The sequence below is a fragment of the Bubalus kerabau genome, chromosome 2 (assembly GCF_029407905.1).
Source record: "Bubalus kerabau isolate K-KA32 ecotype Philippines breed swamp buffalo chromosome 2, PCC_UOA_SB_1v2, whole genome shotgun sequence".
Lineage (NCBI taxonomy): Eukaryota > Metazoa > Chordata > Mammalia > Artiodactyla > Bovidae > Bubalus > Bubalus kerabau.
Window position 1 is genome coordinate 195,535,828 of NC_073625.1, and position 24,433 is coordinate 195,560,260.

Genomic DNA, 24,433 nt, shown 5'->3' on the forward strand with positions numbered 1-24,433 from the left:
GCAGCAGCCACACCTTTCCCCTCTGGCCTCCCTTGACCCAGTACGTCAACTAATGTTAATTAGACTCCAATTGGGACTTCCCTTCTGGTCCAGGGGTTTGAGACTGCCTTCCAAAGCAGGGGACCTGGGCTCGATCTGTTGTCGGGAAACTATTAATACGATCCCTTGTGCCATGAGAGCTTCCCCGGTGGCTCAGCTGATAACGAACCTGCCTGCAATGCAGAAGACCCCGGTTTGATCCTTGGGTCAAGACAATCCCCTGGAGACAGGATAGGCTAACCACTCCAGTATTCTTGGGCTACCCAGGTGGCCCAAATGGTAAAGAATGGGCCTGCAATGCAGGAGACCTGGGTTCGCTCCCTGGGTTGGGAAGATCCCCTAGCAAAGGGAATGGCCACCTACAGCAGTATTTTTGCCTGGAGAATTCCATGGACAGAGGAGCCTGGCAGGAAACAGTCCATGGGGTCTCAAAGAGTCAGACATGACTGAGCGACTTTCACTTCACTTTGTGCCATGAAGCAACTAAGCCTGCTGCTGCTAAGTCGCTTCAGTCGTGTCCGACTCTGTGCGACCCCATAGACAGCAGCCCACTAGGCTCCTCTGTCCCTGGGATTCTCCAGGCAAGAATACTGGAGTGGGGTGCCATTTCCTTCTCCAATGCATGGAAGTGAAAAGTGAAAGTGAAGTCACTCAGTCGTGCCCGACTCTTAGCGACCCCATGGACTGGAACCTACGAGGCTCCTCCGTCCATGGGATTTTCCAGGCAAGAGTACTGGAGTGGGGTGTCATTGCCTTCTCCGGCAACTAAGCCTATGCACTGCAATGAAGAGCCAATGCAGCCAAAAACAAATATAAAATAATTGTTTAATTAGACTCCAATTGTCCCCAGGTACAAACGCTCTGTGCGCTTCTGCACCTGCCTAGGAAGCCCTTTCCTCCTCCTTCACCTAATTCTTATTTTTCCTTAAAACCTCAGCTGTTGCCCCCACCCTGAAAGTCCTTACTGACATCACCCCATCTGGATAGGTTCACCATCTCCCCCTGTACTTGCTTTCCCAGAGCACTTATCACAATGAACTTTAATTGTTCATTTACTTAGCTATCTTCTCCCCTACACTGTGAGCTCCTTAAAATGACTGTGACTATCATCTCTGAATGCATTTTTTTCCTTTAAGTCTTTATTGAATTTGTTACAATATTGCTTCTGTTTTACCATTTTGGTTTTTTGGCCACAAGGCACAAGAGATCTTAGCTCCCAGACCAGGAACTGAATCCACACTCTCTGCATTACAAGACAAGTCTTAACCACTGGGCTGCCAGGGAAGTCCCTCTGAATGTTCCTTTCATCTTCAAATGACATACATCCAGCCCTAGAACATAATCTGACACATAGCAGGCACTCAATAGCCCTTGGATGGATGAATGGATGGATGGATGGATGCATGAAGGCCTTTACAGAATGCAAAGAACATGAGTGAATTTTCTGCAACAAAAAAACTGTGTAAGTTCTTTGGGTCACCAACTCTTACTAAACAGGACTGCTAATATAAGCACAGAAGACACTCAAAATTGAGCTGAATCTGCCATGACTCATTGGTATCTCTTATGGCACTTACGAAATAATTAGGAATACTGTTCAATAAATATCTGTTAGTGAAAGAATGACTAAGTGAAAATATGAATGTGTGAATGCTACAGTTTTTAAACTGACTTCCTGAAATTCATTTTTTTATTGTCAGGGGGTCTGTAGAATGACCACAAAGGAGATATTAAAAATCCGAAAAGGCGCCATTTTTCAATAGCTGTAGGAGTGGTACTGTCCTAAAAATGGGAAAGAATTTTATCAAGTTCAAAAGTCTTTCCTCAATAACATATTTGCTATTAAATATCTTAGGGTCCTATCGAATTCAAATGACTTGAGAGTTAAGTGAAATACATAGATTCATGAACACCCCCAAGCTGCAAAATCCCATTAAGCAATAAACCTGAATGGGAACAGCAGACGTAGAAGACAGAGACCTGTGAAATCAACTCCTTTTTTAAGATCTGAAGTCCAGTTTACAAAACAGAGCTGTGTAAGTTCTTTGGGTTATCAACTCTTGGGTCATCTGAGCAATAAATAGCCATGGTGGTCCAAAATATGGCTCTAGACAGCTCTAGCTCCTGGTTGCAAAATCCACTAAACTCTCTGATCACAAATAAGATGACTTAACTGGAGAGTACCCTTGGTGGATAGGCATCTTTTTGCCCCCAGAATTAAGTAACCACTGGGATATTCCAGTGTTGGTGGTCCAGTAGTAAGAATCTGCCTGCCAATGCAGAGGGCACAAGCTTGATTCTTGGTCTGGGAGCTAAGATTCCACATGTTGCAGGGCAACTAAGCCCGTGCGCCCCACAACTACTGAGCCCAAGCACCCTGGAACCCATGCTCCACAACAAGAGAAGTCACCTCAAAGAGAAGCCCTCACCCCCGCGGCTAGAAAGTAGCCCCCCACTCACCGCAACTAGAGAAAAGCTCAAGCACAGCCAAAAGTATATAATTTATCTAAAAATATTAAAAGCTCTGTAGGTTTTTTAAGGAGGAGGGCATGACAACCCACTCCAGTATTCTTGCCTGGAGAAGCCCCATGGACTGAGGAGCCTGGTGGGCTACAGTCCATGGGGTCACAAAGAGACGAACACAACTGATCGACTACACACAGCACAGGTGATTTAAAATAATAAAAAGAATTAAGTAACAGCCACAAGGAGAGATCTTAAATCGCCCTTAGAAGGTAAATTAAATGAGAGAGCTGCGGCAGAAATGTTAATCATCTCCCAACATCTAGTCTTTCTTTCTCCCTTGTAGTAACAGAACTGCAGGTCTTCACGGAATCCATGGCTGCCCAGCTACGGACTGCATTTCTCCACCTCCCTCCAGCTGGGAGACATGTGATGTGAAGCTCCTGGATGACAGCCTCAAAGAGGAAGTGCGTTGGTCCCCACCTTCCCTGTCTTTCCCTATTCTGAGGGCTGGAATGCAGATCAGGTTAGGGGGTGGGGGTCGGGGTGGGGTAGCAGGAGCCCAGCCTCCACCAAGAGAGAGAACGGGATGATGGCAGAGGGGAGGCAGCCTAGCAACAGGGCAGAAAGGGGCTGGGTCCCCGGGTGGCCTTCCAGAGCAGGACCTTCCCCCTCAGAGACGAGTTCACTTCTACCTTGTCTGAAGCACTACGGGCTGGGCATCACTTGTTACAACAGCTTAGCTTGGACCTTGGGCTTCCCTGATGGCTCAGACAGTAAAGACTCTGCCTGTGATGTGGGAGACCTAGGTTCGATCCCTGGGTTGGGAAGATCCCCTGGAGGAGGGCATGGCAACCCACTCCAGTATTCTTGCCCGGAGAATCCCATGGATGGAGGAGTCTGGTGGGTTACAGTCCCTGGGGTCAAAAAGAGTCGAACACAACTGAGCGACTTTCACAACAACAGCCTGTACCTTACCTAATACAGTAACCACGTTCCTTAAGATGCTATGTGTATAGAGATACACATTAGGCAACAATGACCCATGAAAATTAAGAGCACAGTGGGTCATACTTTTGTGTTAAAAATGCAATCTGTGCACATGTGATATTTTATATAGTTGCAATATTTTAGAAATTTTGGCACAGATTTTAAGTTGAAATCTTACTAGATATATACAACATTAGAATACATAAGAAAACTTCAGAGACTTCCCTGGTGGTCCCACAGGTAAGACTTCACCTTACAATGCAGGAAGGGCAGGTTCTATCCCTGGTCGGGGACTAAGATCCCATACCCCTTGTGGCCAAGAGACAAAAACATGAAACAGAAGCAATATTACAACACATTCAATAAAGACACTAAAAAATGGTTGATGTCAAAAAAAAAAAACTTTAACCTTTAATCATATAACTTCGATTTTCTTCTCTTTAAAAATGACCGTAATATCTTATAAAACTGTAAGCACTAGAGGTAATAAAACACCAAGCAGGGGCTCAATAAATGGTATGATTATTATCCTAAGTATATATAGAGCTTAATAAACAGCAGGAACTGGCAGGACAAAAATGTCATGTCCTAGCACACTAGGTTACTGTCAGACCACCACACGCAAAACTCTAAATCCCTCCTGAGCCCCAGAGGAGAGGTTCCTGCTCTCCTTTACTTTTTCCTATCTGCTCTTATTTCCATCCACCTTGAGTTCTAGTCAATTATTTCCAGTCTTATTTCTCTCTTCCTTTTCATTCATCCCAACACAATGTCTTCAAGACAGTGTTGTGAGATGGAGGTCCAGTGACCATGGGTGTCTTCAGCAAAACGTCTCCTGGATCGTTCACGCCACAGGCAGGAAGCATACAATGGGTGAGTGAGGGCAGAAAGGAGTCACCCCAGATGCCAGCAGAAGCAGCCTATAAGCGGGTGGGGGCTGGGAAGGAGTTAGAGTCAGGCATCCATGGCCTGAGAGGTGACAGCCCCCGGGAGAAGGCATCCATTGAGAGCTTACACCAGAGGGTGTGTGTCCAGAAAGAGGACAGGCCGTCTCAAGGAAAACCCACAAAGGAGACCCAAGACATGATGATGCCATTTTCAGATTCAACAAAAAGATAATGAAGAGGAGGATGCGATGAGGAGAAATGGAAGGGAAGGAGTAAAATCTGGGGCGTGTGGGCAGTGGATTTAGCAGAAAGAAAGGAATTAGCAGAACTAGTCACTGACTGGCAGGAAGGAGGCAGGAGGAGGGGAAAGGACCCACAGGCTGGAGTGTTCATCTGAGATTTTCTTTTTTTTTCCATCCAGGAAAGAAATACAAACCACCAGTTTGGGACACGTTACTGAGTTTGAAGTGCCTTCAGAATACTCAGGGTGAGACGTCCAGGAGAACACAGTGATAGAAATGAGCTGATTTTGGCAGCAAGAAGCTATGGGGCTGGACTAGATGACCTAGGGAGAGACCTGACGCTGCTGCCCAGTAACATACCACAAGCCAGAGACACAACTTAAACACAGGTAGCGTTTTTTTTTTGGCTGTATCATGCAGCATGTACAATCTTAGTTCCCGAACTAGGGACCTAAGTGCCCCTACAGTGGAAGCATGGAGTCTTAACCACTGAATCACCAGGTAAGTCTCAAAACACAGATATATAAATAGATATATAGATAAATGTATGTATGTATTTGGATATATATATATTTGGCTGCACAGAATCTTAGTTCCCTAACCAGGGATCCAACCTGGGCCCCAGCAGTAAAAGCACTGGGTCCAAACCACTGGACTGCCAGTGTCCCTACTAATATATTTTTATCTAACCCAAAATAGGGCTTCCCTGATAGCTCAGTTGATAAAGAATCTGCCTGCAATGCAGGAGACCTGGGTTCGATCTCTGAGTTGGGAAGATTCCCTGGAGAAGGAAATGGCAACCCACTCCAGTATTCTTGCTTAGAGAATTCCAGGGACAGAGGAGCCCAGTGGGCTACAGCCCATGGGGTCACAAAGAGTCAGACCAGACTGAGCGACTTGACACTTTCACTTTCAACCCAAAACATCCAAAAAGAAAGCAAATCAGGCAAGCCAAGAAAGAGCACTCATGTAAAATAACAAATTCAGTTTTGATAATGGTTGACAAATGACAAACACGGTACTCACAGTTTCCGAAGAGGATGCCGGTGTCTGTAAATTCTCACCTTGCACCCAAATGCTCTCTGTCACAAAGGCGATGTGCTCTGCTTCAAGTATAAAAGGAGAAACCAGGAACAGGGCCCATTTGTTTAAGTCATCAATGGACTGGATGGAGGGAAAGAAACACAATTCAATAGAGGATTTAATATGACTTCAAAAACAACTGTCCCTTATATTAACATCTAGGACGTCCTCGCCTCTGTAATCCCAGGTGGCATCTACATTAAGGCCATCCGATGCTCTCCTATACACTGCATTAACTCACATTTTTTTGTTGTTGAGCTGAAACTGAAAGTTGCTCAGTTGTGTCTGACTCTTTGCGACCCCATGAACTATACAGTCCATGGGATTCTCCAGGCCAGAATACTGAAGTGGGTAGCCTTTCCCTTCTCCAGGGGATCTTCCCGACCCAGGTATCGAACCAGGGTTTCCTGCATTGCAGGCTGATTCTTTACCAACTGAAGCGCAGTTGTTGAGCTGTGACAATATAAATAGCTGGAAAATCCCATGGACAGAGGAGCCTGGCGGGCTACAGTCCAAGGGGTCGCAAAAGAGTTGGACACGACTTAGCGACTAAATAACCAAGAACAACATCCTTCAGTGACCCATGACAGCTTTCACTTCTTCTGTTACTTGTTAGGGCTTCCCTGGTAGCTCAGTCAGTAAAGAATCTGCCTGCAATGCAGGAGACCAGCGTTCATCCAAGCAATTAATTCTGAAGCTTATTCCCACCATTTCTTACTGTCGAGCACATGTAGGAGTTTTCCAAATTACTATTTGGAAGTACATTTAAAGGTGAGGTGGCTCAGAAGTACATGCTCGTCAGCAGAAGCTTGTTACTGACAGTTGCCCAAAGAGCTGTTCTTCCATCTCCTCCAGCCGTGACAGCATCAAGATCAGTTAGCAGATTGGCTATGATCACTGACTTCTGCTTGCCCCCTGAAATCTCTCTAGAAAGACTGTACATTAATGTTAAAAGGCTTTAAGACAAGGCACATCCAGAGCAGAAAAAGCTGAAAGCTAAAGTTGCAAGTGGGGAGCCTTCTCATCATCACCCACCCCCAAAAAGGGCATTTGGGTCAAGTTCAATAGGGTTGCTAGTCAGTTCAAACCTGCCCTTGCTGGGAAGATCGGCAAGTTATTTTCACGGGGCCTAGTAACCTGGCACAAAGCAGAAGCTTAATAAATATCTGCTGAACCAATCCGTGAATGAAAATGAGAGAGAATAACTCCTATGGGTAAACATAATTATTTGATGGTAGTTAAAAACAAAAACCAGGTTGTAGGAACTTGCCTGGTGGTCCAATGGTTAGGAATCCACCGGCCAATGCAGAGGACAAGCGTTTGAGCCCTGGTCCGGGAAGATCCCACACTCCTTGGGGCAACTAAGCCCGAGGAACCACAACCACTGAAGCCCACACACCTTCGAGCCCGTGCTGTGCAGCAAGAGAAGCCACCACCACCAGAGTAGCCCCTACTCACTGAAACTGGCGAGCAGCCCCTGCTCGCTTGCAACTATAGAAAGCCCGAACAGCAATGAAGACTCAGTGCAGCCAAAAATAAGTAAAAGTTTTTTAAAAGAGCAAAATAATTTAAAAGATTGTCCACTTTACCCATAGAAAATATGTACATTAAACAAAAAGCTTCAAAGTTCCAGTTTGTATAAACTATCTTTGGTGATACTTCTTTATGCATCTGATTTTAAGTATATAAAATACGGAGACCGCAAAGGCCTAAGATTCAGTTCTGTAAAGTTACTTCGGCCCAGGGAGACTGACAATAAGGTATCCATTGAACCAAATCATCAGCCCCATGGTATTTTCAGTCTTAAAATAACAGTAGCTAATCATAAATAACCAAACTTCCCAACTGCAGGCTTCAAACAGAGCTTAATTAAGCCCAGCAACCACTACTTTATTCAGTGAAACATTGAGTAACTATTACAGGTCAAGCTGCTAAGCCAAACAGACCCAATTTCTAGGGAGAAAAAGATAAAAATTGGACATAATGGAAAATAATTTTTAAAAGAATATATATATATAACTGAATCACTTTGCTGTACAGCAGAAATTAACACAACATTGTATATCAACTATACTTCAATTTTTAAAAAATGAAAATAAAAATGAGGACTTCCCCTGTGGTCGAGTGGCTAAGACTCCGCACTCCCAATGCAGGCGGCCCAGGTTCCATCCCTGGTACAGGAACTAGATCCCACATGCCAAAAGGAAGGATCCCACATACCACAAAGAAGATCAAAGATCCTGTGTATTTCAACTAAGACCCAGCACAGCCAAATAAATAATTTTTTAATGAAAAAAATAAGTCTCACAATGAAAAAAAAGATAAAAACTGGAATTTCATATTTGAATTTGAATTTCATATTTGAAAGGCGACTTAAAGTCTATGAGGATACAGAGCTAACTGGTCACATCTAGTGTGGACTAGGGGACATCTCTGTGAAATAGTGATTTCTGGGCAAAGCTCTAAGAAGGACAGCAAACAAAAACCCAAAAGCCCAAAACCGGTTTAGCCCAGGTACCCCTAAACCCAGCTAGAGCAGTAAGCAAGGGCTGAAAAGCTTTAGTTAACAGTTATCAAAGTTAACAGAAGCCCAATAAAGTCATGGAGATGTGCAAAAGTAAAACTGTCTCCCAAGAAAACTAAAGACATTTGCATCTCACCTCTCATTATTTTTGGATGTTCAAAATTTCTACTCTAAATTTTTAAGTAAATGAATCCAGTCTGGAAACCACTACTTATAAAAGAAGGGCTTCCCAGGTGGCTCAGCAGTAAAGTATCTGCCTGAAATGCAGGAGACACAGGTTTGATACCTGGGTCAAGAAGATGGCAACCCACTCCAGTATTCTTGCCTGGAGAATCCCATGGACAAGAGGAGCCTGCAGTTCAAGGGGTGGCAAAGAGTCAAACACGACTTAGCAGCAACAAATTATAGAAAAATCCACCCTTGCATTTTTCATTATCATCTTTGTCAATCAGGATTCCTTAAAAGAATTAAGCCGTCCTTCGCTCAGGAATCTACTGAATGTAATGAATGAACATCTAGGCGATATTAGACACGCACTCTCTCAGAACTGACAAAAAGCACTCATATTCTGTGTTATATAGTATATCAACAAGAATGGGTATTTTTGATTTGTAGCAGCAAAGTACAATGACATACCTAAGCATAACCCCAACAAAATATTCAAACCTGGGATAAGAGTTTAATTTCCGCACGCTTTTACACCCACAAAGAAAAACTCATTTTAATGCCAAGAGTGATCCAACTTTTCACAAGGAAGAGCAAAGAGCAAGAAACCATTAAAAGCAAAACACTTTTAAATGTTAATGACAGCAATATGGGTGATGTCCATGGCAATCTGCACAGCACTGCCCTCGCAAGCTCACAATAGCTGAGTGGAAAGAACTATTGTTCTGCAAGATTAAAGCAACGGCCGCCCCAGGTCATCCTGTGAGTGACAGGGCCGGCTGAACTTGTACTTTAGGCTAAGTATTCGGCCAAGGCGACCGGACTGCATGCAAACCGAAAGCAAAAAGATGCAAAGATTAAAGGCTAGGTGCCCGGATTGGTACATGACGCAACTGACAGGAGCTGGGGGCAGGGCACTTTTTGTCACCACGGAAACAGGCGACAGAAAGCTGAGGATTTTGCTGTGCGTCTCTGGAGTCGGGTTCACCACATCTCCGGCCCAGGGCAGGCGAGAGACGATGGAGGGACTCGAGGTGGGCGCTGCTCAGGGGCTAATCGACTCTGCACAGGTACAGGGGTACACGCCGCTTCGGCACCGCCAAGACCCAGGCGTCCAGACCCTCGCGCGGGCACCGCGTGGACAGGTGATCCGATCGGTTTCTGGCCCGATATTCCGGGCTCCCGAAGGTATCGCGTGCAGGGCAGGCCCCACGGCCTCTCGCGGCCTCCAGGCAAGCGGAGGGGGCCCGCTGGCCGCACACACCAGGGCCGATGGCGGGGTCCGGGCTGGGGGGCGCTCCCGGCTCCCTGCCAGCCCCGCGGCCGCGTGCCTCCGACCGAGCCTGCCCCCGGCCCCTCACCACCGGCCGCGCACCCAGCGCCCGCCCACCTGGCTCTCGCCGACACAGAAGACCCGGCCGCCACGGCTCAGGCACACGCGGGAGCCCCGGGGCGGTGCGGCCGCGCTGCAGAAGGTGAAGGAGCAGCGCGAGGCGCGCAGCCGCTGCACCGTGGCGCGCACGAGCGCGGCCGGCCCGCGCCCCCAGCGCGCCCACAGGTACAGGTAGCACAGCGTGATGAGCATGGCCGGCCGGCCGGCGGCGGCGGAGCGCGGGCCCCGGACGCTCGCACTACCGGCCGGCCCTCCCGACCCCGCCCTCCCGGCCCGCCCCCACCGAGCGGCCCGCCCCCGCCGAGAGGCCCTCCGGCCCCGCCTCCGCCCCGTCCCGGCCCGACCCCGCCCTCCCATCGGCCTCCCCCGAGCGCCCGAGCGCCCGAGCCCGCCCTCCCATCGGCCCCCGACCCCGAGTGCCCGAGCTCCCGAGCGCCCGGCCCCGCCCTCTGGTCGGCCCCGCCTCCCACCCGAGAGAGCGCCCGACCCCTCCCGCCGGCCCCGCCCTCTTCCCTCAGCACCCGGCCCCGCCCTCTCGTTGGCCACGCCCTCCCCCGCCCGGCCACGCCCTCCCGCCGGCCCCGCTCTCCCGCCGACCGGAAGAGGCCGCGCCGCCGGAAGAGCCTGCGAGGTAGTTGGCGAGGGTGACGGAGGACGTGTTGATGGAGGGAGAAGGGCGGCTGGAACCAGAGGGAGGGAGGCCTGTGGGGAGGGCGGTTATGGAGAGAGAAGACAGGCAGTGCCAGGAGAGGTGAGCTGGAAGGGACCGGGGGGAGGCCACTCTGGGGGGAGGCTGGGGGGCAACGTAAAGGAGGAAGAAGAAGGCAGACGGCGCGGTAGGCTGGGGACCAAGGGGAAGCCCAGTGGCTGCCTGGCCGGGTTAAGCCGGAGTCCAGCCGTCCACCCTTGAGGGTTCGGACGCAGATTGAGGAAGGGGCTGATTAACCAGCGCCATACAAAAATAGGGAAGCCCTGCGTACTGCATCCACGGGGTCGCGAAAGAGTCCGACACGACTTAGCGACTGAACATTATCAGGGCCCAAAGTGGGTTGATACACACCAGCCATCCAGTCCAAGTGGGAAAAGACGAGACTTTTTATTAGATTATACGACGACTTCATCTCACACACTAGCAAAGTAATGCTCAAAATTCTCCAAGACAGGCTTCTACAGGAACTTCCAGGTGTTCAAGCTGGGTTTAGAAAAGGCAGAGGAATCAGAGATCAAATTGCCAACATCCGTTGGATCATCAAAAAAGCAAGAGAGTGCCAGAAAAACACCTGCTTTATTGACTATGCCAAAGCCTTTGACTGTACGGATCACAACAAACTGTGGAAAATTCTTCAAGAGATGGGAATACCAGACCACCTTACCCGCCTCCTGAGAAATCTGTATGCAGGTCAAGAAGCAACAGTTAGAACTGGACATGGAACAAAAGACTAGTTCAAAATTGGGAAAGGAGTATGAAATGCTGGACTGGATGAAGCACAAGCTGGAATCAAGATTGCTGAAAGAAATATCAATAACCTCAGATACGCAGATGACACCAGAACTAAAGAGCCTTTTGATGAAAGAGGAGAGTGAAAAAGCTGACTTAAAACTCACATTCAAAAAACTAAGATCATGGCATCTGGTCCCATCACTTCATGGCATATAGATGGGGAAACGATGGAAACAGTGACAGACTATTTTCCTGGACTCCAAAATCACTGCAGATGGTGACTGCAGCCATGAAATTAAAAGACACTTGCTCCTTGGAAGAAAAGCTATGATCAACCTGCTGCTGCTACTGCTAAGTCGCTTCAGTCGTGTCCGACTCTATGCGACCCCATAGACGGCAGCCCACCAGGCTCCCCCGTCCCTGGGATTCTCCAGGCAAGAACACTGGAGTGGGTTGCCATTTCCTTCTCCAGTGCATGAAAGTGAAAAGTGAAAGTGAAGTCACTCAGTTTTGTCCTGTCCAACTCTTCGAGACCCCATGGACTGCAGCCTACCAGGCTCCTCCGCCCATGGGACTTTCCAGGCAAGAGTAGACAGCACATTTAAAAGCAGAGACATCATTACTTTGCCAGCAAAGGTCCATCTAGTCAAAGCTATGGTTTGACCAGTCATCCTCTATGGATGTGAGAGTTGGACTATAAAGAAAGCTGAGGGCCGAAGAATTGGTGCTTTTGAACTGTGGTCACCTGATGTGAAGAACTGACTCACTGGGGAGACCCTGATGCTGGAAAAGATTGAGGGCAGGAGGAGAAGGGGACAGTAGAGGATGACATGGTTGGATGGTATCACCGACTCGATGGACATGAGTTTAAGCAAGCTCTGGGAGTTGGTGATGGACAGAGAAGCCTGGCATGCTGCAGTCCACGGGATCGCAGAGTGGGACACGGCTGAGCAACTGAACTGAACTACACCTTCAAGCAAAAGGAATTTTAAGATAAAAGACATAAATTCACACAATGCAATAATAATATGTATTTCTGGACTCTTAAAGACAGGAAACAAGTGGAAGACAGAAGAGCACTACAAGGTGGCCTGCTGTTCTTGAATGTGTGGGTCACCAGCCTAACTATGAGCATCCTATGACCAAGAGAGAAAGGGAAGCAGGATTCAATGTTCCTGTCCCCTCAGAGAATCATGGTGGCTCCTAAACCTGACAGGTTTCTCCCCTGGAACCTCATCTTTTTTTAAAGGCAGTATGTAAAGAACAGCATCCTCAGCTCAAGTAGAGCAGGGGTTTTCTCTGCGTTACTTCCTGCCCCCACCTTTGCTGTAAATGGAGGGCAGATTGCAGGGAGGCCACTCCCAAGTCTGTCTTAATCCAGGGGCTTATTTTTAACATACCTGAACATTCATCTGCTTTAAAATAGCAGCATAGGGACTTACTGGTGATCCAGTGGCTAAGACTCTGCACTTCCAATGCAGAGGGCCCAGGTTCGGTCCCTGGTCAGGGAACTGGATCCCTCATGCCGCCACTAAGACCCAACAAAGTCAAAGAAATAAATTTTTAAAAACAGCAGTATAGGGATTTCCCTGGTGGTACAGTGGATAAGAATTGGCCTGCCAATGCAGGGGGCTTGGGTTAGACCCCTGGTCCAGTAAGATTCCACCTACCACCAGGGCAACTAAGCCCAGTAGGGAGCCACCATCTACTGAAGCCTGTGTGCCTAGAGCCTGTGCCCAGCAACCAGAGAAGCCACCACAATGAGAAGCCTTCGCGTTGCAATGACAAGTAGCCCCCACTTGCTGCAACTGAAGAAAGCCTGTGCACAGCAACAAAGACCCAGTGCAGACAAAATTAATTAACTCATTTAGAATCATTTAACCAAGTGACTAACCCTAATGCTTTATTAGAAGAGCTCGTCAAATAGCCTTCTTGGAGTTTGCTAAATTATGGCTCAGCTAGAAATGCCGAGGTCATCTCATCTACCTGAAGGTCACAAGTAGCCCGAGTTTTTTCAAGTTCCTCAAGAACTTTGTGCCCTCTGCTTCCCACGGACACCATAACTCCATCTGGCCAGATGAGAACTTCAGAGGTTTGCGCTTAGATGCTTCAGGATGTCAGGGTCTCAGAAAACATCTTAAGAGGGACTTCGCTGGTGGTCCAGTGGTTAAGAATCCACCTTCCAATGCAAGGGACAAGAGTTCCATCCCTGGTTGGGGAACTAAGATCCCACGTGCTGCAGGCCAGCCGAGCCCTTGTGTTGCAACTAGAGAAGCCTGCATGTCCCAACAAAGACCCAGTGCAGCCAAAAAAAAAAATTTTTTTTTTAAAGCAATGTGGTAAAATATGAGGATCAGCCAGTTCTGGGTTACAAAGCATGGGGACCATAGGGGACAGGATGAACTGAGAAGAGGGTAAGGTCCCTCTGAACCACTGAATTGAGGACCAGTGATACCATTCACACCCAGGAAGGAACTCAGTAAGGGAGGTAGAGAAGAGGAATAAGAGAAGTCACACAGTAAGCCTCATTTATGATCCCGTGGAAAATGATGGAAAAGGCTCAGAAAGGAGCTTAGCTCATCATCCCCAGACAGCAAAGGGGAAGGATGCAAACTAAGACATCAGGGATCATACTGGGTATACGTGATTCATGTTGTGTAGCCCCTCACTACTCAAAATGCGGTCCTTGGCTGTATCAGGATCACAGGGGCCTTGCTGTAAATGCAGAATCCTAAGCCCCACCCCAGAACCACTGAATCAGCATCTGCACTTGAAGAAAATCCCCAGGTGATTCACAGAGTTCAAGCAGCAGTGCTGAAGTCACCTCTGTCATTCCCTGCATCTGGGTTGTCTTAGACAAAACTGTTATTTAAATCTTGCTAATTAGCAAATGCCCAGGCCCAAACCAACCACCACCACTACCCTTGCTCAAAAGTTAATTTTGTACCGTATGATCCAGCAGTCCCACTCCTAGGAGAGTATAATTCAAAGATACATGCACCCCATTATTCACCAAAGCACTATTTACAATAGCCAAGACTTGGAAGCAAACTGAATGTCCACGAGAGATGAATGGATAAAGATATGGTACAAATATACAATGGAATAGTATTCAGCCATTAAATGCCTTTTGTAACAACATAGATAGACCTAGACATTATCATACTAAGTGAAGTAAGTGAAAGACAAATATCCTAAGATACCATTTATACAAAAAAAGATATAAAGTTACTTACAAAGCAGAAACAGACATGCAGTTAGAAACAAAAATTTTTGTTAATTTGAGTCCCAGTATTTGAAAAGGTTTATTCCAAATAGGAAAAATTCATATTAAATGCCTTTTGAATTTCCCTAAATGATTTCTTATTATACAGTGAAGCTGAGAAATTTATTACATTAATGGCATTTTATTTTGGTAAAAGTGAAAGTGAAGTTGCTCAGTCACGTCCAACTCTTTGCGACCCCATGGACTGTGGCCTACCAGGTTCCACTGTCCATGGGATTTTCCAGGTAAGAATACTGGAGTGGGTTGCCATTTCCTTCTCCAGGAGATTTTCCCGACCCAGGGATTGAACCCGGGTCTCCCACATTGTAGGCAGATGCTTTACTGTCTTGAGCCATCAGGGAAGTCCTGTTTTTTGGGGGTTTTTTTTGTAAACTTTGGTTGTTTTTCTACTGTTATTACTGCTTCTAAAGTTTTATATTTATCAAAAGGACTCTACACCAGAGTTGTCTATAATTAAAAATATAGATGACAGTGAAGACAAGATGTGAACTGTGACCCAAGAATTAAAAGACGTTTTCACATAAAACCTTAAGAAGTTTTCACATAAACCTATGAAGATGACACATGTAATGCGTCATTATATCTTAATTATATAATAGCTACCTGTGGCACAGTGGTAAAGAATCCACCAGCAATGCAGGAGCCATGGGTTTGATCCCTGGGTTAGGAAGATTCTCTAGAGAAGGAAATAGCAACCCACTCCAGTATTCTTGCCTGAGAAATCCCATGGACAGAGGAGCCTGGCGGGCTACAGGCCATGGGGTGGCAAGGAGTCAAAGTCAGACACTAAACAACAACAAATACCAAGATAACAGCTAACTACCTGATCTTTCTGCAGTAAAAATAAACCGTGACTACTATAGGTCAAGATAACACTGACTAGGAGAATCAACTGAATTTATTCACTATAAATCTTGCAACAGTATGAAACATATATAAAATTGCCAAGAAAATGTTACTGTATTTTTAAAGAAAAAATCAGTTTTAAGATAAGACAGTGGCTCAGTCGTGTCCGACTCTATGAGACTTCATGGACTATACAGTCCATGGACTTCTCCAGGCCAGAATCCTGGAGTGAGTAGCCTTTCCCTTCTCCAGGGGATCTTCCCGACCCAGGAATCAAACCAGGGTCTTACCTGAATTGCAGGGAGATTCTTTACCAACTGAGCTATCAATACAAATTGAAGCCGGAATTCAGCAGAGTGTCACTAAAGATTATCGAGCAAAGAGACACTCTCCAAAGAGAATGGGAAAGAAGACAAGGTTGCTTCCAAAGTCAAAACAATGAGATAGAAAACAATAGAATAACACACTCAAAATATTGAGGGAACTAGCTCAACCTAAAACTGTTGACTTCCCCAAATGATCACTCAAGTAGAGCACCAAAAAAAAAAAGATGTTTTCTGAAATGTGACCTCAGACTTCAGCTGACCACATACAGTCTCACTAGAGGATGTACTTTAGGAGGAAGATGGATGGATGGATGGATGGATGGATGGATGGAGATGTGGCATACGAGAATCAAGAGTGAAGAACAATAAAGTTTTCAGAATAAAGAATATTTTTGTGACCTCAGATAGGGAAGGACTAGTCGATCAAGATACCAAAACCAGAAGTTAAAGAAAAAAAGATTGATACATCAAAATTAAAAACGTCTATTAAGACACTATGGCTTTCCAGGTGGCTCCTGCCAAGCAAGAGTGAAAGTGAAAGTCGCTCAGTCATGTCCAACTCTTTGCGATCCCATGGACTATACAGTCCATGGAATTCTCCAGGCCAGAATCCTGGAGTGGGTAGCCTTTCTCTTCTCCAGGGGATCTTCCCAACCCAGGGATCGAACCCAGGTCTCCCGCATTGCAGGCGGATTCTTTACCATCTGAGCCACAAGGGAAGCCAAGCAAGAGACTTAGGTTCAGTCTCTGGGTCAGGAAGATACCCTGGAGGAGGAAATGGCAACCCACCCCAGGATTCTTGCCTGGGAAATCCCATGGACAGAGAAGCCTGGCGGGCTACAGTCCATGGGTCTGGGACAAAGAGTCCAGGGGGACACAACTGAGCTTGCATGCACATTAAGACACTATGAGAAAGACAAGTTCTAGAATGAAAAAGGTATTTGCAAAACACAAATAATAAAGATTCACTCCCTAGCCTCTAATAAAGAATTTCAGGGACTTCCCTGGCGGTCCAGTGGTTATGACTCAGCCCTTCCACTGCAGGGGGCTCAGGTTCAATCGCTGGTGGGAGAACTAGAATCCCTCATGCTGCCTGGTGTGGCCAAAAAAGGGGGTGGTGGGGAGGTGTGCTAAAGAATAAGCTCTTCAAAAAAGCCATTTGGCAAAAAAAAGGTGCTCAGGACTCTCCTGGTGGTTGAGTAGCTAAAACTGTGGTCTCAGTGCAAGGGGCCCAGATTCAATCCCTGGTCAAGAAACCAGATCTGACCTGCTATGACTAAGAGTTCATGTGCCGCAACCAAAGAACCCGCCTGCCATCATGAAGAGTGAAGATCCCGCATGCCGCAACAAGGACCAGCGCAGCCAAATAAATAAAAATAAATATGTAAAAAATAAATTTAAGAGGGAATGGTGGCAGACAGTGCAGGCCGTGCCACTTTGAGCCCCAAGGACAGCCATTTGCACCCAGATCAGATAAGCTAGGACTGCAGAGTTCAAGCACACCCACAGAGCTGCCGCAGGATGGCATCAAGATCTCCAGGGCAAACAGCTAGCTCTGGAAACACCAAGCCTACTCCCATAGACAAAGGGGGCTTCTGACAGTGTCTGGACGGCAGCAGAACCCCACTAATTCATTACTGTTTCAAGCAACAGTAATGAAAATCTAAAGTTAAAAACTAGAGTCTAAATGCAATGTGGTAAGTAAAGAAGTGCTGTGTGATATCCTGAACTGGATCTGAAACAGCAAAAGAACTGTAGTAGAAAAACTGGTCTATAGTTAATAGTATTGTGCTAATGTTAATGTGTGCGTTTTGATAAATCCATGGTTGTATAAGATATTAACACTGGAGGAAGCTGAGCAAATGAACTCTGTACTATTTTTGCAACCTTGTGGTAAGTCCAGAAGTATTTCAGAATAAGTTATGAAAATCAAAGGATGACTGTCCACTGAATTTCACTGGCATTTTTTCCCCCTTTGCCTAACTGGCCATGTCATCTTAAGGACATCATTTCATCTCTCTGGACGCTGGTTTTTCAACTGTTTAAAAAAAGCAGAAGGGAGACAACCAGATCATCTCTAACTTCCCCTTCAAGCTCTAAAATTGTCAAAAAAAATACTAATACATTTACACCGTGATTCAATTTGCAAGGATTTGCCTAGCAGTGACCTCATTTACCTCCATATCCCTGGGGTTTAGCACTGTGACGGCACATTAGATGCTCCAGAAACGTTTCCTGACACTAAACTGGCTCCTAACTTCTGTTTGTAAAGTGAAGTAAGACTGTTACCTCTTTCGCCCATTTGGCCACTAGAGAGCGGAGTACTCACAAAATTTTCTCCATAGAAAGCAAACTTGTCTTCATCCAGCAGAGGGGAATGGTCCTTTATATCCCAGGTGCATAATAAAAGTTTTCCTGGTTGGGGAGGAACCAACACAGACTCTTCATCTGTGAAGAGTCACCTGCCCATCAGACAGGACCAGGACCGGCAGCTGGGCTGGTCAGTACCATAAGTTTCCAGAACTGACAATGCCACGCTCCTTCAGAAAGCCCTTAGCAGCCTCAAAAGTCTAAACCGCCTCAGTGGATCAGAGACTACACCACAAAGAGATGAGCTGCCCCTCCCTCCAAGCACCAAGTTTGTCTTCTGAGCAATTCTGTCCCGTTTTCTGAAAAGTCTCACTTTTAGAGGACGAGTTATTGGGGTCAAACGAATGAATGGGGAAACGAACTAAAACCATTACACTTTAAATGAGAAAAGGAATTCCCTGGTGGTCCAATAGTTAGGGCTCTGGGATTTCACTGCCAGGATTCGGGTTCAGTCAGAGAACTAAGATCCTGCAAGCCACACAGCCAGGCCAAAAAAAAAAAATTTTTAATGAAATGAGAAAGATCATTGGCAGCGCATCTCCCCACCCAGCCCAGGGCCCATCCAGGGCATATCTGAGCAACGAGAAGGGGCCAAGAAAGAACCAAGGGACAGGCAGACGGGCATCAAGGGACAACTGGAAGAGCAAAGGGACTGAAGGGTCAGAAGCCGAAAGGGCCCTAAGCCAGAGAGCTCTGGGAGTGTGCGTGGCATCCAGCAAAACACAGGTGAAGATGACTTAAAAGGCAGACTCATGTATACATACCTACTGAAGTGGATAAACAAGGTCTTACTGTATAGCAGAGAACTATATTCAGTATCCTATGATAAACCATAATGGAAAAGAATATTAAAAAAAAAAAAAAGGACTTCCCGGGTAGGCTAGTGCTTAAGATTTCACCTTCCAGGGCAAGGGGTTCAGGTTCAATCCCTGGCTGGGGAGCTAAGATCCACATGCCTCGAGGCCAAAAAAATAAAAACAAAAGCAATTTTGTACCAAATTCAATAAAGACTTTAAAATGGTCCACATCAAAAAATGTTATTAAAAAAGAGAATCTCCAAGTGTATAGAATCAAAAAGATCATAAAACCAAGACATATCTTGGTTATACATATCCAGTTATGCATATCACTGCATATCACGCAGCACTGCAATTATATGAAAATTCAAGAGTCATACTTGTACCAATCCTAAGTTTCATGGATCTTCCCCCAAAACAAACAAAGCAGACTCAGCCTGAAATGGCAGACACTGCAGTAACACCCAGGACAGTCAGGTCCTCTCCTTGTGGCTGAAAGTGCCACAAAAAGGGGCCGATGAATCACATCATAATTTTCTCTTTTCTCTCAGCCAACCTGAACATTTTCCCCTGGGAACTGCAACTTAGTGATTAGAGAAAGCAAACCCTGCTTAAAAGGGAGGGGGTAAAAGTCATATACCTGTTATAAAGCATTGCTACTGGAAATTTCATGAGTCTGAAAGGAAAGTTCCATGGAAAGAGTGGATGGGGAAGCCAGGAGCTGTCATACAGCCCCTCACATCCCCAGCCTGGACTTTGCTTCCCGGTTTTCACTGAATTTGGTTCCCATAGAGGTACCACTATCCAGGCTCCTCAGAGGCAAGGCTGCAATGTCTCCTTGTTAATCTCCCTTGCTTTGCAATCAACCTTGGATTTTTAAAAGGCCTCCATGCAAACCCTGCTTCTTCATCCCCAGAGCTTTAAGTCTATAAGAAAATAACAGGAAATCTGGTGGGGGAAAAAAAGAGAAATTCAGAGTCTAGAAAAGCAAGAAGCCATCTCAGGAACCACAGGGCCCTGAAGAGAGAAAAGAGCCATCTCCTGGAGAAGCCAAGGGCGGCAAATGCCGCCGAATTGGAACTTGGGACGCAGCGCGCAAGGAGCAAGACTGCAGGCTGGAAGGCAGCCTGCACCCAGCCACCCATCAGGCATCTTGAAAACAGCAAAAGCCGGAGAGCAGGCCGTGATGGAACGACTGGTTTCTATAAATAAGTCTCTCTAGGTGGAGATCAAACAGCAAGATCAAAAGTAGGAAATCTGAGCCCTTGCTTGCCAACCCACGCCAGGTGCCCCAGCCCTTTACCTGGTTAAGAGAGAGCCTCCAGTAACAGGTACCTGTGGGCCGAACCCCGGGACCCCGCGGCCAGTGCACCCGATTGTGGGGGGGTGGGGAGGAGGGGGCGGTGGGGGCGGGCAGAGGCTTCCCCCCAAGGACAGAGCAGGTGGCTGCAGGGGCGTGGGAAGCAGGCCGTGGGAAAGGCCGGGTGGAGATCCCCCTTGGTGGGGGCCCCGCTGCCCGGCACAACCCCAAATCCTGCCCGCTGCTCCGGCCTCCACTGACCACATTGGCTGGGGCTTCTGGACGCTCCGGAGCACCGTTCCCGCTGCCCTCCTCCGTGCCCCCTTTCCGCGTCGATCACCGCCTGGCCCGCCCCAGCATCCTCCTACCTGAAACCCTGAAATATTAGCTCAGGCCTTCAATGTTACTGGGCTTCCCTGGTGGCTCCGCTGGTAAAGAATCCGCCTGCAATGCAGGAGACCTGGATTCGATCCCTGGATTGGGAAGATCCCCTGGAGAAGGGCAAGGCTACCCACTCCAGGATTCTGGCCTGCAGAGTTCCGTGGACAGTCCATGGAATTGCAGAGTCCGACACAACTGAGCGACTTTCACTTTCAATGTCACTATGTCACCTCCGGGGGTGGCACAGGCCGCCTTCCAGCTGCCCTGCAACTCTGCTCGCCCACATTGCCCTTGCGGGTCCAGGGTGTCTGCCTCCCCTGGAGATGTGTGGAAGCCCTGCGGACAGGGACCCGGATCTGTGTTCTCAGCTCACAGTGAAGGTGGCCGAAGCTTTTGCCGAATGAAGGAGAGGAGAAGGGCCGCATAGGGATCCCCTCGGTAGGATGTTGGCTGAAGGAGGTGGACAGCAGGGAACTGAACTTGTTTACTCAGTGGATTGCTTTTCCTCCCTGGCATTACTCCTCCTTTCAGTACAACTGAGAGCTGGATGTATTAACTAAGTCTTCCTTTACTAAGAGCAATAGGAGATTTCCATCGCTACCCTAGGGTATGGTCCCTGCATGGTAGGTCTCTTCAGTAGTGTCCAGCTCTTTCTGACCCCATGGACTGCTCCTCTGTCCGTGGATTCTCCAGGCAAGAATACTGGAGTGGGTTGCCATTTCCTTCTCCAGGGGATCTTCCAGACCCAGGGATCGAACCCTCCTCTCTTACAGTTCCTGCATTGGCAGGTGGATTCTTTACATCACCTGGGAAGCCCACCCTAGGGATGAAGGAGTCTTAATTCTGCCATCTGAACCCTTCCGAACCCTTCCAACACAGCATTTTCAAACAAGGACTGGAGGTTTCCTCCTCTTGGGGGAAATAGGGAATTCATTATTGGGGGGTATGGGGGGAAATGGACTGACACCTGGGATCACTTAGATACCCACAAAGGGGAAAGCAGTTGTCTCTGACCTCCAGGGAAGTGCTTAGGGATGGTCCAAGGAATAAACTCCAGGTCAGAGAAAACCTCAAGCTGAGATCTCCATCACACCCGATACATTTTGACAGCTACAAAATAGTCCATGTTTGAGTATCCATGATCTGTTTAGCCATTCCTCTGGGTTTTTTGTTTGTTTGTTTGTTTTTGGTCAGGCCAATCGAGGGGCTTGGGATCTTAGCTCCCTACCAGTGGCTGAAACAGGGCCTAGGCAGTGAAAGCGCTGAGTCCTAACCAATGGACTGCCAGGGAGCTCCCAGGGACTACTGTAGAATGTGCACACTTAAGTCGCTTCCTGTACAAAAGTTTTCTCCACATCCTCACTAGTACTTACTAATACTTGTTTTTTATGATAGCCTTTCTGACAGGTGAGAGGTGATATATCACCACGGGTCACTGTTTGTTTAGTGAGTGAAACCACTCAGTGTGTCCGACTCTTTGCGACCCCATGGACTGTAGCCCACCGGGCTCCACTGTCCATGGGATTCTCCAGGCAAGAATACTGGAGTGGGTTGCCATTTCCTTCTCCAGGGGATCTTCCCAACCCAGGGATCAAACAGGTCTCCTGCATGTTTACCATCTGAGCCACCAGGGAATTGTTTATTTAGGGGTTGTTGTTTCTTTTTTTTTTTTTTGCCTTACTGCCCAGCATGCAGCATCTTCCTTCCCCAACCAGGAATTGAATCCGTGCCCTCTGCAATGGGTGTGCAGAGTCTTACCACTGGACCACCAGGGAAGTCCCTCATTGTGGTTTTGATTTAGAATTCCCTGAAGACTAGTGATATAGAACATTTTTGCATAAGTCTATTGGTCATCTGTATGTCTTTGGAAAAACGTCTATTTCTAAAGTCCTCTGCCCATTTTTTAAACACTTTTTTTTTAATGTTGAATTCTGTATTTTAGATATTAACTCCTTATAGACATATTGTTTGCAAATATCTTCTCCATTCCGCAGGCTATTTTCTCCTTTTGTTGACAGTTTCCTTCATCATGCTAACGTCCACTGCCATTGTTCAACTTTGGTATTACTGTTTCCTTCTGATTTTATGGGCTCTTTATATTGGGTTGGCCAAAAAGTTCATTCAGGTTTTTCCGTAAGCTGTCATAATGTTGTATTACGGGCATCAACGCGGGGCTGGTATATAGTTGTGGCTTTTTTTTTTTTTAATTTAGCTGTATGGATTCTTAGTTGCAGCACACAGGCTCTCCTGTTGTGGTGAGGGCTCCAGAGTGTGCAGGCTTCAGGAGCTGCACTGCTCTGGGTTCAGTTGCATGAGGAAGCTTTGTTCCCCAACTAGGGATTGAACCCAAGTCCCCTGCACTACAGGGCTGATTTACCAATGAGCCACCAGGGTAGTCCCTGCTTATGGCATATTTTTCATCAGTTTAACATTTGCCTTTTAATTTTAAGATGATTTTGGATGTATCAGTTTTACATTTCAATTAAATAAAACCTCAGTTTTTTTCATGACATTTGCCATTGCTTTTATGTTTAGAGTCATCCCCAATTTCCCAAACTACAAATATTCCCTAGTAGTTATAATTTTTAAATGGTTACCTTTCAGATTAGCCATCATCTTGAAGGCCTCTTCCAATTAGAAAATTGTATGGTTTCCTGATTTTTATCTACATTGCTATTTTCAAATTCAACATGCAAAAACAGTAGACACCAGTGATGTTTTTAATTGCAACACATTCAAAAGAATTTCCAGTAACATATGTAAGGTGCAAAATCTAGTAATAAAATGAACATTATGTACCTAGCCCTCAATTTAAGAACTAGATTATTGCCAAATGAGCTTGATAGCTTACTGAAACTGCATTCATATAAAATCCTAGACTTTTTCTTTTTAAAGAAATCACTAATCCTAGACTTCCTTGGCGGTCCAGTGGTTAAGAGTCTGTGCTTCCACCGCAGGAGGCGGAAGTTTGATCCACCATCCAGGGAAGTAAGATCCCACATGTCATGCACGTGGCCAAGACAAAACAAAAAAAAATCACTGGTCCTAATTCTAGCTATACTTTTGCTGCTGACATTTGAAACCAATGTCAACAGGTTTACTCCTGTTAAATTGTATCCTGTTGACCTGTGCCCCTTGGATTTAGCCAACTAGGACCTGCCATCCTAACTATTAACTACCCTCCAAGTTTACGTCACCCATGAAATGCAGCATCTCCCTTGGAGAAGCCTGAAAATCAAATAAAATGAAGTGATAAACTGGTAAACACTCCACCCTGACTATCCCTCTTTAAAATATTACAATGCACATTAAAAGAAAAAAGAGATTATTGCCAACAATGCTATACTTCTTACCTATCTGCTATACTCCCTGCCTAACTATCCTCTATTTTATATATATATATATATATATATATATTTTTTTTTTTTTTTTTAACTTACTTGTATTTATTTGGCTGCACAGGGTCTTAGCTGTGGTATGTGGGATCCAGTTCCCCAACCAGGGATCAAACCCAGGGCCCCAGCATTGAGAGATGAGAGTCTTAGCCACTGGACCACCAGGGCAGTCCCTCAATTTTATATTTTTATTTACCTTGTTTTTAAAAATCTTACTATAAGGACTTCCCTGGTGGCCCAGTGGTTAACAATTTACCTGCCGTTTCAGAAAACACAGGTTTGATCCCTAGTCTGGGAAGATTCCACATGCCATGGAGCAACTAAGCCCGTGTGCCACAACTTCTGAGCCCCCGCTGCAGAGCCTGCGAGCCACAACTACCGAAGCCCGTGTGCCTGGAGCCCAAGCTCTGCAACAAGAGAAGCCCCCGCAATGAGAAGGCCTCAAACCATAACACAGAGTAGCCCCCGCTCGCCGAAACTAGAGCAAGCCCACGGAGAGTAAGGA

The 24,433-nt window shown here is 46.6% G+C and overlaps 1 protein-coding gene across 3 annotated transcripts in view; it reads right to left on the bottom strand.

Annotated features, from left to right (window-relative positions):
* HLCS (holocarboxylase synthetase) overlaps positions 1-24,433 on the bottom strand; it is a 213,647-nt gene that overhangs the window by 183,661 nt on the left and 5,553 nt on the right. The window contains exons 1-2 of one of the 3 annotated variants that reach the window (XM_055569922.1): positions 9,784-10,012; positions 5,648-5,785 (exon numbers count right to left, since the gene is read on the bottom strand). In XM_055569922.1, the coding sequence (XP_055425897.1) occupies positions 5,648-5,785; positions 9,784-9,978 (333 nt within the window). In that variant the 5' untranslated portion in view covers positions 9,979-10,012. Of the gene's footprint in view, positions 1-5,647; positions 5,786-9,783; positions 10,013-24,433 lie in introns of those variants that run through there. The other 2 variants (XM_055569923.1, XM_055569924.1) reach the window with 2 other exon arrangements.